Raw genomic sequence first — 23,347 nt, forward strand, 5'->3', positions numbered from 1 at the left:
AAAAACGAAAAATTTTGCTATTCATCGACCAATGTCCAGCGCACCCATCGATACTAATTATTTTGGAAAATGTAAAAGCTCTCTTTTTTCCTGCAAATTGCACAAGTGCGCTTCAGCCATTAGATTTGGCCGTGATTAGAAATTTAAAATTGCATCATAGAAAGCAGTAACTTCAACTCGCTATTCAAAGCATTGTAGAGAATAATAGCAAGAAAATATAATTAAAGTTAACATACATTCAAATGGCTCACTGCAATTTTTCTCCTTTGGCTATTTGTTTGTTTTGCTTTGTCTAATTTAGAAATTTATGTAAATTAACACGTTAAACATTAAAATTAATTGACAACAGAGTTAGTTTCAGTTTTAGAAGTAAAAATCGATTATACGACGTTATCGTTTATACGACGTTTTTCGGTGGTCCCTTCGACGTCGTATAAACGATGCTCCACTGTATAATGAAATTGTACAAAATGTAAATGGTCTTTTTATTACTAGGAACAAGTTTAATTATTTAAATGAATATTTAGTAGTATGTATTTTTTAACATAAACAAAGAAAAATACTGTCTACCATGACAGTATTTGTGTTAATTACTTATCCTGATTTATAAGAATTTAACTCCAGTAGTATTATTAATATTTTTCTTACCATCAGTGTTTTTTTAAAATTCATTAAACTGCAGTATTGTTCTCTTGAATAGCCATTTCTTTTAGTTAAGTTTTTAACTAAGTTGTTACTAGGCCAATAAACACAATTAAAAACTGATGCAGTTTTATATCTCAAGACTGTAAAAAAATTAATAATAAATCTATTAAATAAATATAAAAAGTAAATTAAAAACTAACTTGTTAAATGTGAATATGAACTCTGTCTCCAAAGTCAAGCAAATGCCTACCAATACAGATTATCTCCCCACATGTAGTGATGTCATTTTCAACCAATTGCGTGGTTTTACCACTTTGAAATTTAATCGCTTGTGAAAATTGTGATTATTTGTGGTTAGAGTTTGTATGGAAGAAGTATTTATTTCTTAAAATGCTTAAGTGAAAATTAAAAAAACTGCATTTGGAGGATTAAAAAAAAAGTCAAAAATTTAAACTTATTGGAAGTTCAATTTCTAAGAGATATTTTTGTCTTTCTTATTAGATTTGAAGTGTTTCAAATTGATAATATATATGTTTTTTGTTAATTATGAGTACATAACTTTAAAGCTGTTATTTCATATTTTTAAGGATTGAAAAATTCTGTATAGTCATTATCTATAAAATTGTCTATTAAAATTAGTTTTTTCATTTTATTTAACTCACAAACTATGATTGTGTTGTTTATTTTAACTTTTTGACACTATTAATAGTGTTGGGAACTGCTGGTTACTTGTGAGCCATATATTTATTAGTTGGTTTGATAAACTCTTTCATTCTTAATTGTTGACAATATGCTTAGCTGAATTTATTGAAACTGTTCAGTCTTCATATCCTGTTATATCAAAATGCTTATCTACATAGCTTTTAAATCAGAATTTGACTGTCGCTTTTTCATTTTAATGGTTTGAGGAATATTCACAGGAACTTGGAATAATGTATTTGAATGTTACTCATTGTTGCTTTATAGATATACAAATTGAATTGATTTATGCTACTAATTCACTAATTTCAATATTATATTATTCATTAATTGCAAGTTATTCTCATCGTTTTCCAATTTTTTAATTAATGAAAGTATTCTTCATGTTCATTTAGATTCCTGTAGTGGAAAATATAAAATACTTTTCTTTTTTTATTTTGAAAATAATAATTAATAAACAAATTATTCATAGTCATTACCCTAAATGAAGCAAACCATGTTGTTAATTCACTACATTTACTATTACATCATACAAGAAGATTAAATCACAATTTATTCACTTAATTTCCTAATTTTTAATTTTTTTTAATTTTTATTCTGTGTGAAATCATTTCTTTTTTTGAAAATAACATTTAATAAAAGAATTGTAAGCATTGCAATTTCTTTATTTCACTTTTTAAAACTTTAAAAATCATTCAGTCCTTGAATTATGAAAGGTAAAAAGTAGATTAAAAAATTCATAAATCATGCTTTAAATATAAATTTTCTTATTTTTATTAAATATCCTGTTTAATATATATGTAACAATATGTAACAATCTAGGTGTTGATTTTTTGTTGTTGTAGCACAGTGATTAATATTTATCTTTTAAACTTTTAGGATGCCATTGGAGTAACATTAGGAGCCATTATTGGACATGGCATATGCACTTCTCTTGCTGTTATAGGTGGTAGAATAATAGCACAAAGGATATCAGTCAGATCTGGTGAGATATTTTGTTAAGCAACTGAGCATATGATATGAATTATTTTTGTTAATTTATCGAATAACGCAAAATATAAAAATTTTTTATGCACTAGAAATTAGAATAATGAAATTTAAAATTATGTACACTTTTTAAGTATTGTAATTTATCATTTTCATGCAAGAAAATTCTCTATTACACCTCTTTCATTTCTTAATAATGCTACTTTTTAAACAAATTTTGCTCCTTTAATCACTTTTTCTATTACATTAATGCAAGTTATTGAATTACTAAAATATCGTTAAAAAATGCAGACTTTTATTTTTTATATATTTTCTGAAAATTGAATACAGGAAAATTATATCTGATTAGTTTCAGTTCCAATGCAAATTTGTTGATTTTCTTTTTTTTTTCTCCTGAGAATGGTACAGTTACTTTCTTATTGCAACAATTTTAGTATAGTTTTAAACATAATTCACTCACAAGTCAACTATAGAACTAATTTATTTTCAATGAGTTTTTTCTTTAAAAAAAAAAACTGAATTTAATCTGCATTCATGTTGCCCGAAAAAGAAGAACAAGAAAACTTTCCAATGTCTGTGAAAATAAATTTATTCCATCCCTTAAAGGTTTCACAGATTTTTCTTATAATGTTGATGAATACAAATCAAATGTAGAGTGGGAAAATTAAGAAAATTTTTATGCAGAAAGTAATAATTAAAATACTTGAAAACCATTAAAGGTACTGCAGATTTCTATTGTAAAATTAATTAATACAAATAAATAAAAGACAGTGCCGTATCTTAGACTAATTTTAATTTTTAATTTTTTTACGTAGAAAGTAATATCTCAAATAGCTTATATACCATTAAAGGTAAAACAGATTTATGTTACTATGTTATAAATACAAATAAGTTAGAGAGTGTTACACCTTGGGCCAATTTTAATTAATTATTTATTTTCTGCAGAAAGTAATAATCAATTTTGTGGGAAAACCATTTTATATTAATATCTATTAATATGATTTTTTGCAACGAGTTTTGTCACACACATCAGATTGTTTTTTAAATGAGTAAAATTGGACCAAGGTATTTTATCTTGGGCCGTCATATCTTGTACATAGGACCATTGGATGTTACTCCTTGGGTAAAACACACACAGATATTATCAACTATATATACTGAATGCAAATTTCTCTCACTGGTGTTGCAAATAATTACACTTGCAGTCAAAGTAAACACCACAGTCTTCTGTGTTAAATTTTTTTTCTTCATATTTTCACAATTATCAATAAATTTTTTTTTTTATCGTCTGTGGGAAATTTTAATCTCAAGATTTTTAACTTAGAATCTCCCATTTCTTAGTTAAAGTTGAAAGCAAAGTAAAGGATTGCCATATTATAGCCAAAGTTTATCACTTTTGTCCTATTTCAACTCATATAGCAAAAATATACTACAAAAATACTTTAAATAGTTGAACATTAATCAAATTCCTTTATTAAACAAAAATAATGGATATGTTGTGTTTGTTTTAAAACAAAAGTAAGGAGAACTGAAGTTCAAAAATAAATAAATAATTCTATATTTAAAAATATGGTGAAAGTTGTTGTTGCTGTTGTTAATTTACGTCGCACTAGAGCTGCACAATGGGCTATTGGCGACGGTCTGGGAAACATCCCGGAGGATGATCCGAAGACATGCCATCACAATTTTGATCCTCTGCGGAGGGGATGGCACCCCCGCTTTGGTAGTCCGACGACCTGCGCGCAAAGTCGAACACTTTACGATACCACAGTTTAACGAGGACCAATACCGCACACCCTCGGTCCCTACGCAGACTGATCCAAGTGGTCACCCACCCGCACACTCAAATTTTAAAAGAGAAATGTATAATTTTTTTTAAGTTAATGCTTTTACAGATCGGTAAATGAATATTTATTGACATTTTCAAAAATTTAATATGATTAAAATCAAATATTATTGGCAAAAGTACAAAATAGCTATTTTTAAATTTCTGTCATAAATTATCTGTGAGCTGATTCAAACATGTTGATAGTACAAAGGTGGGATGTTTATCTCAAAATGCAGAACTTATGTATAAAAAAGCGAGGAAGTAAAGTAAACACTAAGGAGCCTATACTAGTCAGGATATCAAATAGTAACTTTCAGATATATGTGTACTTTCAGATATGTATACTGTATACTTTTTGAAAATTATAACAAAACTTTGCGTGATCTTAGCTCTAAAATTTCCTAGTAATCTCTTTATTGTCTATTTTCTCATTCTTTTCCCTTTTGTTTTTGATTCAGACATAGATTTTTTTTTTACCACACATTTATATGACCGTAAACTATTTAGCTTGAATATGCACCACATAGCCATTCCTGTCATTTATGCCATTAAACAATATGTTTAATACAATTTCTAACCATTAATCAAGTAAATATTAAAAAGAAATTTGAAATTTATTAACCTTTAAAAACTACTATCTGGAATAACTTTTTGTTTATGGCTGGTATAGCTAGTGGATCAGAGTAAGTCTTTAACATGCTAAATTGTAGAAGATTAAATTTTAGCTTTGGTTTTGCTCATTGATAAGATATCTATAAAAAGTTTTTTATTGATTAGTGAAATTTAAATTCTAAGAGATTAATTTAATAGAATATAATTTTCAACTGCTGTTGCGGTTAAAAATTATATTTAAGGTAATATTTATGGAAACATATTGAAACTTTTCTTGATTTAGCTCTGTATTTATTACAGTACTGCACCATTTTTTTTAATAAAAAAATATAATTATTCTGAAAATGTGCAATTTTCTCCAAAATAAATTCAAATACGTTCTTCAAAATAGTTTGTTATTTGACACCATCCTGTACTTACCTTTTAAATATCCGAAATTCTTTTGAACATGTTGAAAAAGTTCATGAAGTGAGCATTTTTAAATGGAATCAACTTTTTTACTAAATTTTAAATTATGTGGAGCAAATAATTACCAATCTCAAGATCATAGATTCTAGGACTTCTGTGAATCAAAAATTTATACGTAGACATGATTTTTTCCCCCCGAGTTCTGCTATTTTAAAATTTTAATTTCTTAACTTAATCAAAATCTTAACTTAATCAAGAATTCTATAATTACCAGCACCCCCCCCCTCATTATTGCACAAAGGAACTTTTTTTACAGGGAAATTGATTAAGTGTGAAACCTAACTTCAGATAGAGAAGAAAGATTAAGGAATGTCTGTTTTCGCTGAGAAAAGGTACTTCTAAAATTTCAAGCATTTAAAAGATTTTTCGTTCCAGAAATTTAGTTCTTTGCCCCCCCCCCCTTTAAAAAAAAAAAACTTTTTTGAAGCTNAAAAAAAACTTTTTTGACGTTATAAAGCTATTTTGTGATCAGTGTTAGACAGTATGACATCATCTACAAGTGGTTATTTCGTTAAAATTTTCGATTTAAAACAGTAGAATTATTCTCCAATGTGATATATTTGTCTCTTTTTTCTTCATTTGCCTACTATAAAATCAAATCAATATTTGTAATATATTACGACATAGAAATTTTTAATCCTGCATTTAAACAATCACTTTATAACGCATTCAATTCCGTCATTAATCTGTGTGGTTTTCCAATAATTTTTTTTTACAATTGCTTGTGATTTTCACATGATTTTTAATATCTGATATCATTTTATGCAGAATTTGAATTTAGATATAGTTTTCTTGACACTCTCTATTTGCACCGACGCCATGATAAATCAATGATGTGTTTCAATTGTTTTATCGCAGGTTGCTGCTGCACATTTTTCCAAGGTTTATGAAATCCGTTTACTTTCTATTCACAAATTTGTTTAACTGTGTCCTATGCCGTCAATTTCCTTTGCAGTTTTTCCCACAGAATTTATGGTTTTTAAAGTTCCATTATACAGTCGGACCTGTTTATCTCAAATCTCGTGGGAAAGGCAAAAAATTTAAGATAAAGAGGTTTCAAGTTATACATGTACCTTAAAAGTTAAACTTATTAAGAAATTATCTTAAAAGTGCGTTAATTTTTTTAGTAGAAAAATACAGGCATTTCTATAAATTAATTATACCACATACATTTATTTAAGAATTTCTTTTAACATACATTGAGCACTGAAAATAATTTTTCAAAGATTTTTAACGTCTAACCTTCTTTGTTTGGATAGCTCTTTTAAGGTTAAAAAGAGCAGCAAATCCCCCATAGCCAATATTTTCTTAGGATTTAAGAAAACTTTGTAAGAGTTCTACAGCGTTTCCTGCTTCTTTTGCTCTCACTTTTTCTTCATCAATATGATTTTGCACTCTTTCATCTGATATTCCTTTGTCATTATCTATGATTTCCGCATCTGTCAATTTCCCGCTTGTTGCCAGGCAGTTGTCCACTAGTAAAAATCTTTAACTTAAATTTCAACATCAAATCCCGATTTTATTGCATTCCATTCTTGCATTTGACACTGTATTTTCAATGTCAACAGTTTCTTCTTCTTTACCGAAGCCTTCAATCTCTTGTTCATCATCTTTACAGCTATTTTTAAACCTAACCATTTTAAAACCATTTTGGATAATTTTTAGAGGCACATATTTCCTAGCAGAACAGTTGTTCTGATAACAGTCATTCTGATAATTTATTTTTGGAAGAGAACTTTTTTCATAAATGACATCTACAAGTTTTCATACCAACTGTTTTCAATAGTTCACCTTAAAATTCCTAATTATCCTTTGATCCATTGGTCGCAATTTTGAGGTGAAAACGAATTTTCTATTCCCAGCTTTCTTATCTGTGTTGAAAAGTTAACCCCTGCTGGTCACTCCCTCCTACTCATCAACCCCTCACTTACTGCCGGAATCTTTGTATTTTTTTACGAGTTAAAGAAGTGCAAGGACAATTATCGAAATTCCAAAAACACCTCGAGCTTGTTGCTCTCTACTTCCTGTGCTTTCACGTAATTCATCTCCTACTGCAAGTTCTACTGATAAAGAAAGTTATCTTGCTCAGACATTTGTGGTCTATTATTAGAAATTCGAGAAACGGAGGTTTTGAAAAAAAATGTTCGACATAAAGAAAATACATTGATGTTAGATAGTAAATGTATCGAATTTTAGAAATTTCGAGATATAGAGGTTTTCGAGATAAACAGACTCATCTGAATATATATAATACGATTTCTGCTTGTAATATGTAAAAAAGGGAAAAAAATGTGATTTTTTTGAAAATATGTGGGAATATTGCCTGTAATACTAGAATATATAGTCCTTTTTGTTTTGGTAAGAAATAAACACTTCAGATAAATTCTTCCAGCTATCACATAGCTATAATTGTACTTCAATTTTTTTATTAACATCAATTAATTAAATTGATAAACATATGAGGGCTGTTTTTTAAGTGGACTGTTTTCTGGTTTACACTAATAGGTGACAGGTGCGTCGCAACGAGTGCTTGTGTCGTGTTCTGGTATTCTTTGTGAACAACGCTGCTCAGTTACAGCGGTGCAGGTAACCTGTACAGTCAGTTCTGTGCCTTTAAAAGTTTTGCAAATCGCCCGCCACATATTAGGTATGGGCAGTGATGCAGTTTCAGTTGGCAAAAAACCTGCCTGCTGCATACATTCACCGGCAGATTTGTGAAGTTTACAAAGCTTCCTATTGGCTTGCTGACAGGAAATTTTGCTATTGTTTTTAATTGTTTTGGCCATTGATGCGGTTTTAGACGGCAATAAACCTGTCTGCTGCATACATTCACCGGCAGATTTGTGAAGTTTCCTACTGGCTTGCTGTCAGGAAATTTTGCTACTCCATGACAAATGACTCTCCGTAGCTCAGTTCCGAGCTTTATTGGCCTCTTTTGGCTGGAAGGTTTTGGACCACCCCTCAATACAGCCCAGACCTTACGCTAAGACAAACATCCTCTTGGCAGCTACCAGTACAACGATGACGAAGATGGGAAAACGGCCATGTCCTCTTGGTTATCGGAGCAGGCAGCAAGTTACTATGTAGAGGGTATTCTAAATCAAATTGTAAGGTAGATAAGTATGTAGGTAAACATGGCAACTATTTTTTTAAAAAAAGAAACGTATGTAGAATAAAAAAATAAATTTGCTTCATGAAGATTTTCTTTCGTTTGGTTTTTATTTTCAAACGGCCCTTATTAAAAAAACAGCCCTCATAAATTTGTTGAATAGAATTTTCGCTGAGTATTTCTTGTATTAAGTTCTTATTTTAGTTATTAAACTTGCTTAAAAGTACTGGTTTAACCTTGTCTCAATACGAGGAGCATAAGTTTTTTTTATGAGCATTTTATCTCTCTCCATGATTTTTCTATTGTCTTTATTTCATTCATAGTTCTGTACTATGACATTTTAGGTCTACCCCTCTTTTGAGGTGTTTAGTCCAGTGCCTGTTACTTTGAATTTTTTTGGGGGGATTTTCTGATTGTATGTCCAATCCATTACTATTTTTTATATTTGATTTCGAATTCTATTGGTTTTTGACTGCTGATTTTGTTTAATTCATTGTTAGGTATTCAGCGAAACCATTTTATCTTAAGAATTCTTTTGATACATTTGTTGATAAAAACCTGTAACTTATTTGTATATTTGTTTTCAAGTTGTACTAAGTTTTTGATCCATTTAAAAGTACTGATTTAACAAGTATTGATTTTGAGTTAAATGTTCTTATTTATTCATGCCCAAAATTTATTTAGAATAGTTAAAGCACTACATGCTTTGTTCAACCTTTAGCGATATCTTGATCTATACCTCTTCTTTCATTTATAATTGATCCAAGGTAGTTAAAACTGTTGACAATCAAACAGTTTTCTAGATATATGTTGTTATTCTGCTTTAGGTAAATCTTCATAGTCTTAATAATATAAAATGTATGCAAGCAAAACTTGCATTTAAAAATATTCAGAAAATTACTATTTTAATTTCAGAGAAATGTTGGGGTTTTTTGTGGGAAAATGAAATAATTATTTCTATGGTTTTATTTGTTTCATCTCATTAAAAAAATTATGTGTTAATGAAACTCAAAAGAAATGTTTTATTTACCCTATTTCTTCCTATTACAAAAATTCTTTTTCTTCGCTAGTGAAGTTATTTTTAACCTAATACTGTGTTTTTACTGATACAAAAATAAAATTTTTCTGATGCGAAGATCGATAAAATTTTTTGAAAGTGAGTGAAACACCTTTTTAAGTAGGAAGCACTATAAATTATTTTGACATAGTGGTTTTAATGGGGTGGCAAACAGGTTACAGCAGACCATTACTAATTAATTAAACCATTAAATTTGATCAATCATTTGTTTTTTAATACTTACTATACCATTTCTATTTTTTTTGTTTACGTATTGAGTTTGCCATTTTTCTACTGAATGGCGAATGAACACCAGAGTAATTTTTAATGATTAAATTCTTTCTACATAATTCCTTAGCTTAAATTACAATGTGAATTACAATTAAATTAAAGTTGCATTCACACAATGGAGTACATAGATTTAGGTGCACCCCTCTGCAAGAATTATAAATACTTCCTATCTTAAACATAACACAATTTTTTAAAGATTATAATGTGAGACAAGAGCACCAAAGAAACAATCTAGAATGTTTAATTATTCATTTTATTTCAATTTATATAAATTTATATATTTTAATTTAAATTATTTTAATATTAATTAATAAAGAATTAAATTGCGATGAAACAGAGGGATTTAGAAAAAAAAGAAAAGAAAAAAAAAAGCTAAATTGGAACATTGTACATGCTTACTGACTAACCACATTGAAATGAAATTTATCTTAAGAATACGAGGAAATAACTGATTATCTTACCATATTATATTCAAAGTTTTAGTTAAGGATAATTTTTTATTTTTAAAGTAAATAAAAAATATGTTATAAAATATAAAAATATTTATATTGAAATTCATATATTATGATGCACAATCTTTTTGAATGAAGGGCTATGTGCCCAAATATCTAGATATGTTGACCACATTTTTTTCAGAAAATTTTATTTATTCATTTTAATTTAGCTTGTATAAATTTATATATTTTAATGCAACTGAAAATTGTGCCTAAAACAATGACATAAACGTCAGTCTTTTTGACACAATTCTTTTTATCAGTCAACGTAGTAATATATATGCATGAAATCAAATTTCTTTAAATAATTATAGTTCTTTTTATATTACTTTAATTTTTTTAATTAATTCCTTCTTTTCTTTTTTATTAGTCAAGTTAGTAATATATTTGCATAAAATTAATTCTTTTAATCATTCAATTCATTCAAAACTAAAGGCCAAACTCATACTTAAAAAAAAAAAATTTCCTTTTTATTAAAAAAAGTAAAATAAATAAATAAATTTATCTAAAAAATATAAACTTGTGGAAGAAGATATGATTTTTTATAACATTATGTAATACAAAAAGTATATTTTAAAATAAATTAACTATAATGTTCTTAAATGAAAGTAAAAGATAAATATTTTATCAAGCAACATAAATACAAATTAAGTATTTGAAAAAAATTGTATGATGAAATGATTTAAAGTAAAACAAATGCATTATAGCTCAAAATTAACTTCAGCATTCAGTTGGGATTATTGTTTAGTATATTTTTAACATTTGGACATTTATATTTAGTGAATTATAAGAGATGTTATGAATGTTAGATTTTAAAAGTTTTCTAATTGCTTTTTTAACCTACCAATAATTAGGAATAAAGCTCGAAAACAGTAAACAGTTTAAAACTCACATTCAAATTTGACTTTTTGTAATTATATTGCATAAAAAATCGAGATATTAAAAAAAAAGTGGAAATAAATAGTAGCAACTGAGAAAAAGCATGGATTGATGATGAAATCGGCCCAAATAAAGTCCAGCATAAGTAATAATTATTAAAATGCCAAATTTGAAAACTGTTATTATGCTGGTAAAAAAAATCAGGATTTTCAAAACCCTAGAGTGTTAAAAGAGCAATTAAAAAATCTTAGGTTTGCAATTAAATCGGTATCACGAGTATTATCGTCTTAAAAAGATCAGGATTTTAAAAAAACACTTGGAAATTTTACAATAACCTCCAAAAACACGATTGAAAAGTCGCTTAGATTTTCTATGAAATGGACTCAAATAAAATACCTTAAAAGTTAAATTTACGCATCATAATTTTGCCATATTAAAAATATTGCAATTTTTAAAACTTGGGAATTCATAATGATAACCACCGAAACAAGCGATTGAAAAACTACATTGATTTAGATTTGGGGTGTCAAAAAAGTAAATGTGTAATTCAAAATTTCCGATTTTTTTTTCCTGTAAAAAAGATCCTCTCATGTAGTGTATTATTTCTTCCTTTCCTATGCTGGGGGGGGGGCTGCNGCAAAAATTATTATGCTGGGGGGGGGGGTTGCGTTGTTGTTATTTACTCACCTGCAATTACAATTAAAGTTAGTAAAAATTATTAATTAAAGAAATAAATGTTTTAAGAAAATTAAAGAATTGATTGTTAAATCAATTAAAGAAATAAATGTTTTAAGTAAATTAAAGAATTGATTGTTAAATCAATTAAAGAAATAAATTTTATCAGAAACTGGAAATGTGTTCAATAACTATGTAAACCAATAATGGGATAGAACTTGCTACAAATTAAATTTATGTCTCTTTATGGAACTGAAAAATAAATGATTATGAAACTAAAAAAGAAATTTAAAATAAGATTTCTTCTATTAAAGAAAAATTTAAGAAAATAAAATAAAATCTCTTAGTGAAAGCCAATCGTTACCTGTCAGTATGCTTCCTGTCTTTTTGATATTTAATTTTTTTACAGTCGAAACTATACTATATAACTACTTAATCATTTGTTAATGAATTTTCATTCCTGTTATTTCTGCAAATTTTATGTGTAGAATTTTAAAGAAGGAATTATTCATATTGATCTTAAAATTTATATCATTATTAATTCTGCCATAATTTTTATTATTGCTCTTTTCCAATCATTCTAAAAATGTTTGCTCAAATATTTTTGGCGTACATTATAATATTCTAAATAATATTTATCTTATGTTGTTGCTTATTTTGTGTGGTGAATATTAAATTTTTCAAGCATTTATTTAATATATATATATATATATATTACATCTAAAAAATTTATTTATTTTGCAGTAACTCTCATTGGTGGTGTTGTTTTCCTGATTTTTGCAGTTTGGGCATTAGCTATTGGTCCAGGAACATGAAGATATTTAGTTTTTAGAACTAATTTACGGTCATTTTCTGATTGCTTTAAATCCAGTTTTAAATCTAGCGTGATGGTTTCTGGATTTTTATTTGGTTTTTTTAAGCTTTGGTGTATATATATTTTTTATTGTATTATTAGTGGTAAACAACTTATTTATTCTCTTACAATTTATAAATTTCAAGTCTCTATTAAGTTATTTTTATTTATTATTAAATTTTGCTTGACTTTTGGCTTTATTTTTAAACCTGTCTGTTAATATATTATTGATTGTACAGTGTGTAAAGAATTTCATTGTAAATAATATTCAAATTAATATTGCTAGTTTAAAAATTGTAATTATTATAACTGTGTTAACCTTTTCTATGATGCATTGAAAATTAACATAAATATTATTTTAAAATACATAAATGGAGATGTAAATTCACTTTTACCATATCATGCCATATTTCACCAGCAGAACATGTGTCAGAAAACTCGCTCGTAAAATTTAATGTTATATTCAAGCATTATTGTGTTAGTTTTCTTTTTGTATAATTGTAGTTACTGACTGAAATTTGATTTTATATCAAGTTAAAATATTTTATGTTTTCAAATTTTTTTTTAAGAATCAAATGTTTGACTATTTATTAATGACAAATGTCATGTATTAAAATGTGGTTTAGTAAAGTTGTATTTAAATATTTATAGGCAATGTGGTGAGGAACCTGTAACAGTTAAAATAATGTATTATTTGGTGCGTATAAAAGTAAAGTTATTTATGTAATAAAATTGATAGATGGGTTATATTTGGTAAATATTACTTGTATTTGGATATAGTCATGATTAATATTAGTTAAGTGATTGATTTTTGTAGCAATTAAAATAAGGCCGAAATATGTAAATGTTAAATAATTAAGGGGGACGTGATCGTTAAGGAAAGTGGTAGTACAATGCTAATGTGGGATAACAATGACCCAATAGGTTCAAATGGTCACAAAGTGTGAGGTTTGAACAAATTGTATAATTTGGTATCACCAAATTTGGAAAAAGGGCGAAACTAAAATAAATTAAATATTGAAGATAAAAACGATAAAGTCATGCTATATCCCAACAATATATATGATTTAATACAGTAAGCTGATGTTTCCAATAAGAAAAACTAATAAATTCACATTTATGCATGCCCATTACAATAATTGAAAGGTACTCACCCTGTACACACAAGACATTTCAAAGGACAACCATCAAAAGAAACACACATTTTTAACTTGCAATTAAGATTTATTTAAGAAAAATATCTAACAACATAACTAGTGGAAATACGTCTTTAAAACCATTTTTAACAGTAGAAACACCTTTAATAGAAATGGGTGACGAGAGAAATTAAAACACAGAAGGCGTCATAGATAAAAGTAAATTATAAAAGAACGAGTAATTTGAAGGTTAAAATAAATATGGAAAGAAAGCTTAAATTCGAGAAGGTTTTTTGTAATGTTAAGGAAAATTAAAGGTATAAAATGCTGATTTTAAATTTACAGAAATTGATAGCAGCTATGGATTTAATTTAAAATAAAGGTGAAGAAAAAAATGTAAAAAGAAATCCCTCGATATGGACCGAAGTCCACATCTCGGAGAATAAAAAAAGGTATCCTGCCCGAAGGCTCGAGAGAGAGAGAGAGAATCCGTTAAAAAAGACTTAAAAATTCCTTAACTGGGGTATACCAGAAAAAATTACGGCCAATTAAATTTAAAGAGGCGGAGAGTTTGAAATTTAAAGGAAAGAGATTGGTTAGTTAGCCCCCCTAAAATTAAAAGAAGAAAAAGAAAGGCGTGAATAGAGGGGTTGGTTGACTTTCCCCACAGGAAGTGCGATGACCGCAACGACCATGAGAAAGGTCAACAAGAAAGTTAAAAATAAAATTGCTAAATAGAAAAAAAGGAATAATGTTTAAAGAAAAATTAAAGGCTTAGGTAAAATTAGAAAATTAAATTGTCATTGCTGGTTTGTCATTTGGACATTACAATATCTGAGCAATGTGAGAAATATTAAAACATTTCATACTTGGTCCATTTTCAACGTTGTATAAGATTCTGGATTTTCCACTTTGTTGATAATATAATCTATACCTTGAAAAGTATTTCATACTTGGTCAATTTTTGGCATTGTACAGGATGTTAGATTACATATATAAATATGTTTTATAAAACATACTTTGATTGATAAAGGATATATTTCAAAAATAATATTCTGAGTTTAATTTCTGTTGCCATTTTTAAATTCATTAATATTTTCAGTTTTACTTTTAATAAATTTAAAATAATGTTTTTAGTTACATTATATAATATTTAAATCCTATTATTTAGATACACCGTGATTGATATTGAATCTTGTGATTTTAGTGAAGGCAATTATTATTTTCAACTCTACGTGTTATTTGTTAACAATCTTGGTTGTTTACAATGTGTTTAGTTGCTTTCAATCTTAGTTTCTGCTCTGTATCTGTAAAAATTATTCTTAACATCATGGTATGATGCTAAAGTGAATGCAAATTTTTGATTGTTTAATTTATTTTGCTTGTTTTAATCAGAAATAGCCTATTTTAATAAGAAATGACCTTTTATAATAAAAATTAAATTTATTTATTGCCAAGCAGTAAAGGGTGAATTTTTACTATAATGAAAAAAACTTTAATTTTTTAAATGCCATAAATGGAAAAATTAAATTTTTGTGAATAAAGTTGCTTAAAATACAAGTGTTATGTTTGAATTTTTTTTTTTTTTACATTTGAAGGGTTAAAAATTTGTCAAATAATTTTCTTTTTTCATCAGTACTGTGATTTTATTGTCTCCAAAGGTGTTTTAATCAGGGAAAATTATTTATATACTTTTTACATTAACAGCATTAAAGTTAAAAAGATATTTACTGTCACTGTATATGCATGCATAGAGAACTTTCTTTAAGATTTATCTCGATTTAATCCTAATATTATGGTTCCCTTAACCGATTTACTGTGGTTAAGAGTAGTCAGGCTCTAGAGTTAATAAAAGAATTATTTACAAAAAATTTGCTCCATGCAAAGTACAATTGTAATTTATCAGCATCCTAGAATATTTTACTTATTTTATCGAAGATGGTAGCTATTAATTGATCTCTTATGTTAATGCTTCCTAACCATTATTTTTTTCAGGCTCAACATTAACTAGTCTCGAATTCTATCGACCTTGTATCAATTTTGATATTCCTTTCATTAGGTCATTCTGACATTATTAAAGTTAAATAATGAGTTGTAATTTCTCTCTTTCACGCCTAGTATTGCTTCTTAGCAACACTATGATAGTTTTTCTTAACTTTAAATAGTTTTAAAAAATAATTTCGTATCTGCAAGTAGGTTAATGTCATAAGTAAAAGGTGTTTTTTTTAATTTTTTTTTTTAATTTCATGGCTTAGTAATTTTATGTGTTATAGTAGTAATGTTAGTTTGAAAAAAATATACTGTTTATTTGTAAAAAAAAAAAAAAAAAGGTTGGGAAATTGATTAAATTAAAAAAAAATAAAATTTATTTATTTATAGAAAATCAGAGTGAAACATTAAAACAATAAAAGTTTTAAAATAAAGCAAAAAAATCTATTAACAAATAAATTTATTTCATTTTTGAAATAATATTTTTTTTTTTGAATTTTTCAATCCCATATGAAAAGGTCAGTAATTGAAATGCCTGTCTATGGAGGCTTGGACTGCACATTCTAAAGTGTATTAGTTGATATAAAACTTCATGCTGAACTGTAATTTCTTTATTCATATGTTGTTAATAAGTTCCTTTGATCTTTTTATGCAATATTTTGTTATTGTTGTATCCTAGTTTTCTTTTTACATTAGCAATTATATTTCATATTTACAAGATCTTGGAACGAATGTGATCAATTTTTTAGAACAAGTAGTATTGAGAAAATGTATTTTTTTAGCTGTTTGTAAATAGAATGGTTATTCAAGTTTGATCCTGTTTACCTATATTACTATTTGAAATAGTGTGTATTAAAAATTCAATAAATTTCTTTTGTATTAAATTGAAATTTTCTCCTGATTATTATGAAAATTAAGCAATTGGAATTTTTATCATTTTTAAAAATTGTCTTTATAAGCAACCTGTGTTATGTAAAAAAATATTTTCATTAAAAAATTGTCTGTTTTTCTCCTCTTATTATTTATTATGCAATATGAGTTTTAAGTTTTTTCATTTTTCTATTGTGCACATATTTGAGTATAAATGGTAAAAGAGGACACTAATTTTAATTTATTGGAACTGCCCTTTTATATCTTTTTTATTTTTATTATTTTCTTTTTTTAGTTTCAGATTTCTTCTACTCTTACAGTAACAAATGATATCATATGAATGATATCTCCCCCATGATGTATTTAATAAAGGTTAGTGAATACTTATTTATTGTTGTTTCTAATGACACTTGAGAAAGCCAATCTTGCCAGTCATTTGCCTTGCTAATTGAGTTAAGAAGGAGAAGCTTAACCAGAAAGCACTGCTGAGAAAAAAATGTGGGAGTTAACTCAGATCCCCTAGATAGATCACAGTCCAATGTTTTAATCGTCACAACCCTATTTATTGTTTTTCGATTACTTATTAACTGTAACGTAAATTAATTTCACCATTTCTGTATTGAATTATGTAAGCTTACAATACAATGCTGTTAAATCTTTTGTGATTCAACAGGTAGATATTTAAAACCTCTTATTTTAATAGATGTAGGTAAGCTCTTTGTTCAAATCCATTTGTGGTGCTAGGCAGCTCATATCATTTTAATAGAATCCTTCCTTATTTTACTAGACATATTACTCTAATAATTAATAGCCATAGGTTACTTATAGTTTGTTAAATTTTATGCAGATTTGATTAGATAATGAGCATTTAAATTAACAAAATTTATTTGCAACAAAATAATGCTTGAAAAATGATTTAATTTCATACAGAATATTAATTTTAAAATTCTAAGTATTTCTGAATTTTAACGAATTATAAGAATTTTAACGAATTGCTCATTAAAATTTAATGAAGATTAATAAAAGACAAAAAAGAACTTATACATGAAAAATATAAAATGCTATAAAATAGCTATAAAGAAATAATCATTTTAAGGAGGGGAAAAAAATGAATTTGTTAAGTAATGGAAAATGCAAGAAAGACATTAAAATCGTTTTTAATTCAAAACTTCATCATCTGTTTCAATTCTTTGAAAAACATCGTTTGAAAATCATGTAGAGCAGTTTTTTTACTTTTTATTTAAAAGCCATCTATAATCCGTTTGGCAAAAAATGATGGTTTAATATGGCTCGTAAACCAGTCCAAAAATTTTTACAAAATAGGCATCCAAACGTGTTCCAAGCATTACAGTATTTTTTTTTTAAGAGGAAGAACAAGTAAAAATTGAAATTTGCCAACCTTGGGAGACCATATTAAATGTACCAGGTATAAGAAAATATGATAGGGTAGGAAAAAAATGCACTATAAATTCAATACCAGTGATGAGGAATTAATTTTAAAATGATGATAAACGTCAAGTTCAAATGCATGACGACTCAACGAGGCGGCTGAATGTTTCCGTAATTTTAAATTGTATCCAGGAAAAATAATGGAAATACATTTCGTATATCAATCATTCATGAAGAAAAGGGTTCATCTGGAAAATGGTCCTTTTCTTCTGACTGACTGGACCCCATATGGTAGACAAAAAATTTTGGAAGAAAAATTTTTTTTTTTTTTTGCTTTCATAATTAATTTTTTTATTTTTTTTTATTTAAGCGACTTAAAACTCCTCATGCACCACAAAGTATAGCATGAGGCTTACAGTTGTAAGTAGAAAACAAAAAGAAGAAAAATTTACAAATTTACATTAAAAACAAAATTCCGCAAGGCCGCAAGACTTTCAATACTTTTGACCAGTTCTGATAAGACAGGTGGCCAACAAATAGAAAGACGTCTCAAATCAGTCTTTAAAATTCATTCGGGCACTCGCATACAGACTACAATGAAGAAGAATATGTTCAGCATCACCGCAAGCACAAATTCCACTGGTCTGCAGATGGAAACGAAATAAATATCTCTTAAAATTTCCATGGTTTGTTAAAATTTGGGTCAATTTCAAATCAGTTGCAAAGAATTTACATTGCAAACGGTGAAAAATGGATGGAAAGAACCTTTTCGTCCAAAGCGACCGAGGCGAAGCAAGAAATTCAGCATTCCAGTCTGCAATGATTTTATCTCTAGCGATGCGCTTCCTGCTTTCATAATTGTCAACAAATATTTCAAATTCAGCTTTAATAAAAAATTAATTTGAATAGTAATTCTTGTGAAAAAAATTGTTTTACGTAATTGTCTTATAGCTTATTAAAAACGAAGCATAGAAAATTCATTTTTCATTGTGCATTTAATAAAAAATTGCATTAGTTGTTGAAATCCTTTTAATGCTTCCTATTTAATGCTTAACGGAAATCTACAATGAAATAAATTTAAAATTTTGCTGTTTACTGTCACGTGCGGGACATTGTGCAATCTTACTAGATGTCTCACATGTGACAAACTGCAAACACACTCAAAAATTAATTGCAATGAAAATATGAATACGAACATATTTAAAATCATCGAAATTAATTTATTGAATCATAATTTCAGTGTAAAAAAATGTATTGTTTAAATAATTTCGTTAAATTGGCTGAATTCATGGATTTTTTTCAAACATCATATTTACGCAATTTCAGCTCTGTCCCGTTCGTAACACTTGGTTGACTTGTTATAATTAATATATTTTATGATTTTGAAAAGAGTTATTAGTTATAAAAAATAGAGTACTATATGCACTTCATAAAAACAAAATATAAATTTTCATTTTTGTAAGTCACTAAACATATTAGGATACAATTGATTAAGAAAATGCCTTAGAAATTGCCCTTTACGTGACATAGGAATGACCCTGTACATGTATAAAAAGCAAACGAAAGCTGTTTGTCTGCGATGCAAGCGTTTATAAACATTCGATTAGAAAAGCTATGATTTTTTAAACCTATTTAATTCTGTCGATTCTAATTTCTTGAAGAATTAATTAAGTTCAACATGACTACATTATATTTCACATAGCTATATTCTACATTACTCTTATTCGAAATTTCTGGATTGTTGGATATTGCATCTAAACTGTAAACGATGACTATATTATATTCCATATAGCTATATTCTACTATATTCATCAGATTGTCTTTTATGTAACTCCGGACAAGCCATGACTGCTGCGCATTTGGGCACGTGCTCTGCACTAAAAGACTTCGACAGTGTTGCCAGAACTTAAGATTAAAAAGTAGCGAATGGGAGCTCCAAAAGTAGCGGATTCGAACATTTTGTAGCCCAAAAATAAATCATATATATATATATATATAAATNATATATATATATTTCAGTAAGGAAAAAAAGTAGCGCATATTTAAGATTTGTAGCGTTCGAAAAATAATAAGTAGCCCAAAAAGTAGCAAGTAGCGAAAATTCAATTTTTAGTAGCGGGGACTTTTAAAAGTAGCCCAATCCGCTACTTGTAGCCCAATCTGGCAACACTGGACTTCGACTGTATTGTTAAAAAGTACTGGAGAGCTAGAAGCCTAATGGCCTAATAGTCAATGACTGGTATTTGTTTGATAAAATATTCTACAATATTCCCAGTCAAAAATTTCTGGTTTGTAGGATATAGTTTCTGAGTTGTAAGCGATAAGCACATGAAGCTCGTAGCATCGCATTTAAACATGTTCAAAGTTTTATTGTGATTTTTGTTATGAAATCTGATCAACTTCATTAATTTGCGATAAATTCCAAACATGTTACTTATGTTCCTTGATTTTTAAATCTCTATATGTTTCGCAATGTAAGAGTCACAATAGTAATTTATTGTCATAAAAAAATATTTTTAGTTCATTTTTTTAATTTTATTATTTCTATCTGTGCCCGGTTTTATCCACTTTTAGCAGTCCTTAAAAAAATAATCTTTTTTACCCCCAAAAAATATATATTTTTTAAATGAAATAATTTTTACTTTTGGAGCTAGAGGACTATTTGATCATTTAAATAAAAAAGTAAGCTATTTTATTCAATAATACCTATTATATTTCCAATAAATGTGAGAAATTAGAAAATGTATTTCCATGTTACAAGTATGGATGAAATAAACTTAAGTAAACTTTAAAGGGTATTTTCATAAAAACAGTGTTTTTAATAAACACATAAAATGCAACTTCTGCAATTTTCAACCGATTTGCTTAAAAATTTCTAATACACTTGTTGAAATATGGAAATAATTTATAACTTTTTCCTTATTATTATAAACCCGTAACGTTGTTGTAGTTCATTTACGTCGCACTAGAGCTGCACAATGGGCTATTGGCGACGGTCTGGGAAACATCCCGGAGGATGATCCGAAGACATGCCATCACAATTTTGATCCTCTGCGGAGGGGATGGCACCCCCGCTTCGGTAGCCCGACGACCTGCGCGCGAAGTCGAGCACTTTACGGTAGCACAGTTTAACGAGGACCAATACCGCACACCCTCGGTCCCTACGCAGACTGATCCAAGTGGGTCACCCACCCGCACACTGACCGCAGCCAGTGATGCTTGACTTCGGTGATCTGCTGGGAACCGTGTCTTAATGATCAGTCGACTGCGGGACTATAAACCCGTAACGTACTTGAATCAAACTTTCTTCTGACTGTTTAATCTCCTATCTGCCATATACAAATTAGAAACGTTTTAATAAATTTTGTTTTCTTGTGTCCCATAACTTACTTAACACTGATTGTTGTGGTTTGTAAACAAATGCTATCGTTTTATTGATTTATTTTATGGATAAACCTTTATTTAATCAGTTTCGTCCTGTTGCTTCAAACTGTTGATTACCTATCAGCCATTTACAAATTCGACATGGTTTTATAAATTCTTATTATTGTCTCAGCTTATCTCAAAGTGATAATAGTATTTTTATCGCTTTTAATTCTTAATTCAAAATTCCTGTTTCGGGAAAACAAATTTACGGATATTGTGCAAGTTGTTTTTGTGGAGCAAAATGTGACTAAAGTGCATTGTATTTTTCAAAATTTATTTTTAAATTTTATAAGCATTGAACTAAAACTTTTAATAACCTTCTGCAGCTTATTTTTTAATTGATAAAAATTATAATTGAATTTCTAATCGGACCATTAATCTAAATAACATCAACTCTAAAACGAGGAAATACTGCGGAAATATTTCCTTTTTTGACGTATTTGGGAATTCCATTAGAACACAAAGAGTAATTTCAGCTTCTAGTGTTCGTTACTTAATGGTGACTTTACCCATGAGGCTTAGTTTCCGGCCTAACTCGTGTTTCCGGAAGGGGAACGAAAGGGGTGAGCTCTTCACTTGAATGTATGTCTTCATTTACAAGGAAAGAATTCGAAATCTACTATTGAAGCGCTACCTTGTATTGGATTTTATTTGTTTCTTTTCTGAAGAACTACCTTTTATACCAGGAGCTCAGTTTTAACGAAATTACAATTAATTGATAAAACAGGTTTAGCTAATATTTTTAAACATAACTACTATTTTTGTTATTATGAAGCATTAATAGCTCACGCAATTAATTTATATAAATGCTTGAAAAGCTTTATTAACGCTTATTTTTTGGTAATTTTAATGTTAATTATTAGAAATGTGTCAAAGTCTGATATGTATGCTGTCATGTTCTTTTATGACTATATGATTTCATTTCACCGCAACTCGACGTGCATTAATCAACAAGTTCAGCTTGTTGCGTAAAGGCTGCCCTTAATATATATTTTTTGAATAATTATCAAAGATGTAGAAAAAAAAATACTTAAGCCTAAAAAAAGAGAACGTACCGGAATCTGACGGATCACAGTTAGGGGAGACGACTGTAAAAAATACCAAAGCCAGTTTGATTGCGGAAAGAAACTTAGACGGGTTGAAAAACCATTAATAAAAGCATCAAGTTTCAGCCTGCAATCAAACTGGTTTTGATGTTCTGTACATCCGCATTCATTTATTGCGACCTGACGAGTTTCAACGGCGTTTTTATTTTTACTAATTAACTAATTTGGGACTATACTTGATTTCGATAAGCTTTTAAAAGCATATATTAAAAGCAATCTTTAAGAAAAAACCTGTATAAAAATATGATTTAAATCAATGTTTGTGTAATTTCGACTATTCTGGGCGATTCATAATTAACAATATCGCTATATAGTTTTCGGGAGTACCTAATAGAAAATTATAGTTGCAATTCAAAATCTTTTCATAATAAAATATCAAGATGATGATAATATGTAAGAATATTGTTACCAAGAATGTAACAATTATAAATCTAGATACGAGGTATATCCACAAAGTAAGTTCCGTTTTGTTATATAAAAAAAACGTGTCCAGATACAGAAATAATATTTATTGCACAAAAATCTACAACTGTGAAACTAATTTTCTACATAGCTTCCGAAATTTTGTAGGAACTTGTCATAGAGTGGCACAAGTTTTTGTATGCCTTCGTCATAGAAGGTTGCCGCCTGTGTTTTCAACCACGTAGTAACATGTTCTTTCAACTCGTCGTCATCGTTGAAGTGTTGACCACCAAGGAAAGATTTTAGGTGTAAAAAGAGATGAAAGTCGCTAGAAGCGAGGTCAGGGCTGCACGGAGGATGGTCAAACACGTTCCAGTCAAATTCCTGTAGGAGTTCTTTTTTCACGTTCGCAGTGTGAGGTCGGGCATTATC

General features: G+C 28.2%; 1 protein-coding gene across 1 annotated transcript in view; it reads left to right on the plus strand.

Annotated features, from left to right (window-relative positions):
- Positions 1-16,731, plus strand: part of LOC107436693 (putative divalent cation/proton antiporter TMEM165) — a gene marked incomplete in the record, with an annotated part of 30,925 nt that extends 14,194 nt beyond the window's left edge. Inside the window, 2 exon segments of the mRNA XM_043045133.2 lie at positions 2,224-2,329; positions 12,489-16,731. Of these exon segments, the coding sequence (XP_042901067.1) occupies positions 2,224-2,329; positions 12,489-12,559 (177 nt within the window).
- Between the last annotated feature and the right edge of the window lie 6,616 nt (positions 16,732-23,347).

Source organism: Parasteatoda tepidariorum, chromosome 1, assembly GCF_043381705.1.
Source record: "Parasteatoda tepidariorum isolate YZ-2023 chromosome 1, CAS_Ptep_4.0, whole genome shotgun sequence".
Lineage (NCBI taxonomy): Eukaryota > Metazoa > Arthropoda > Arachnida > Araneae > Theridiidae > Parasteatoda > Parasteatoda tepidariorum.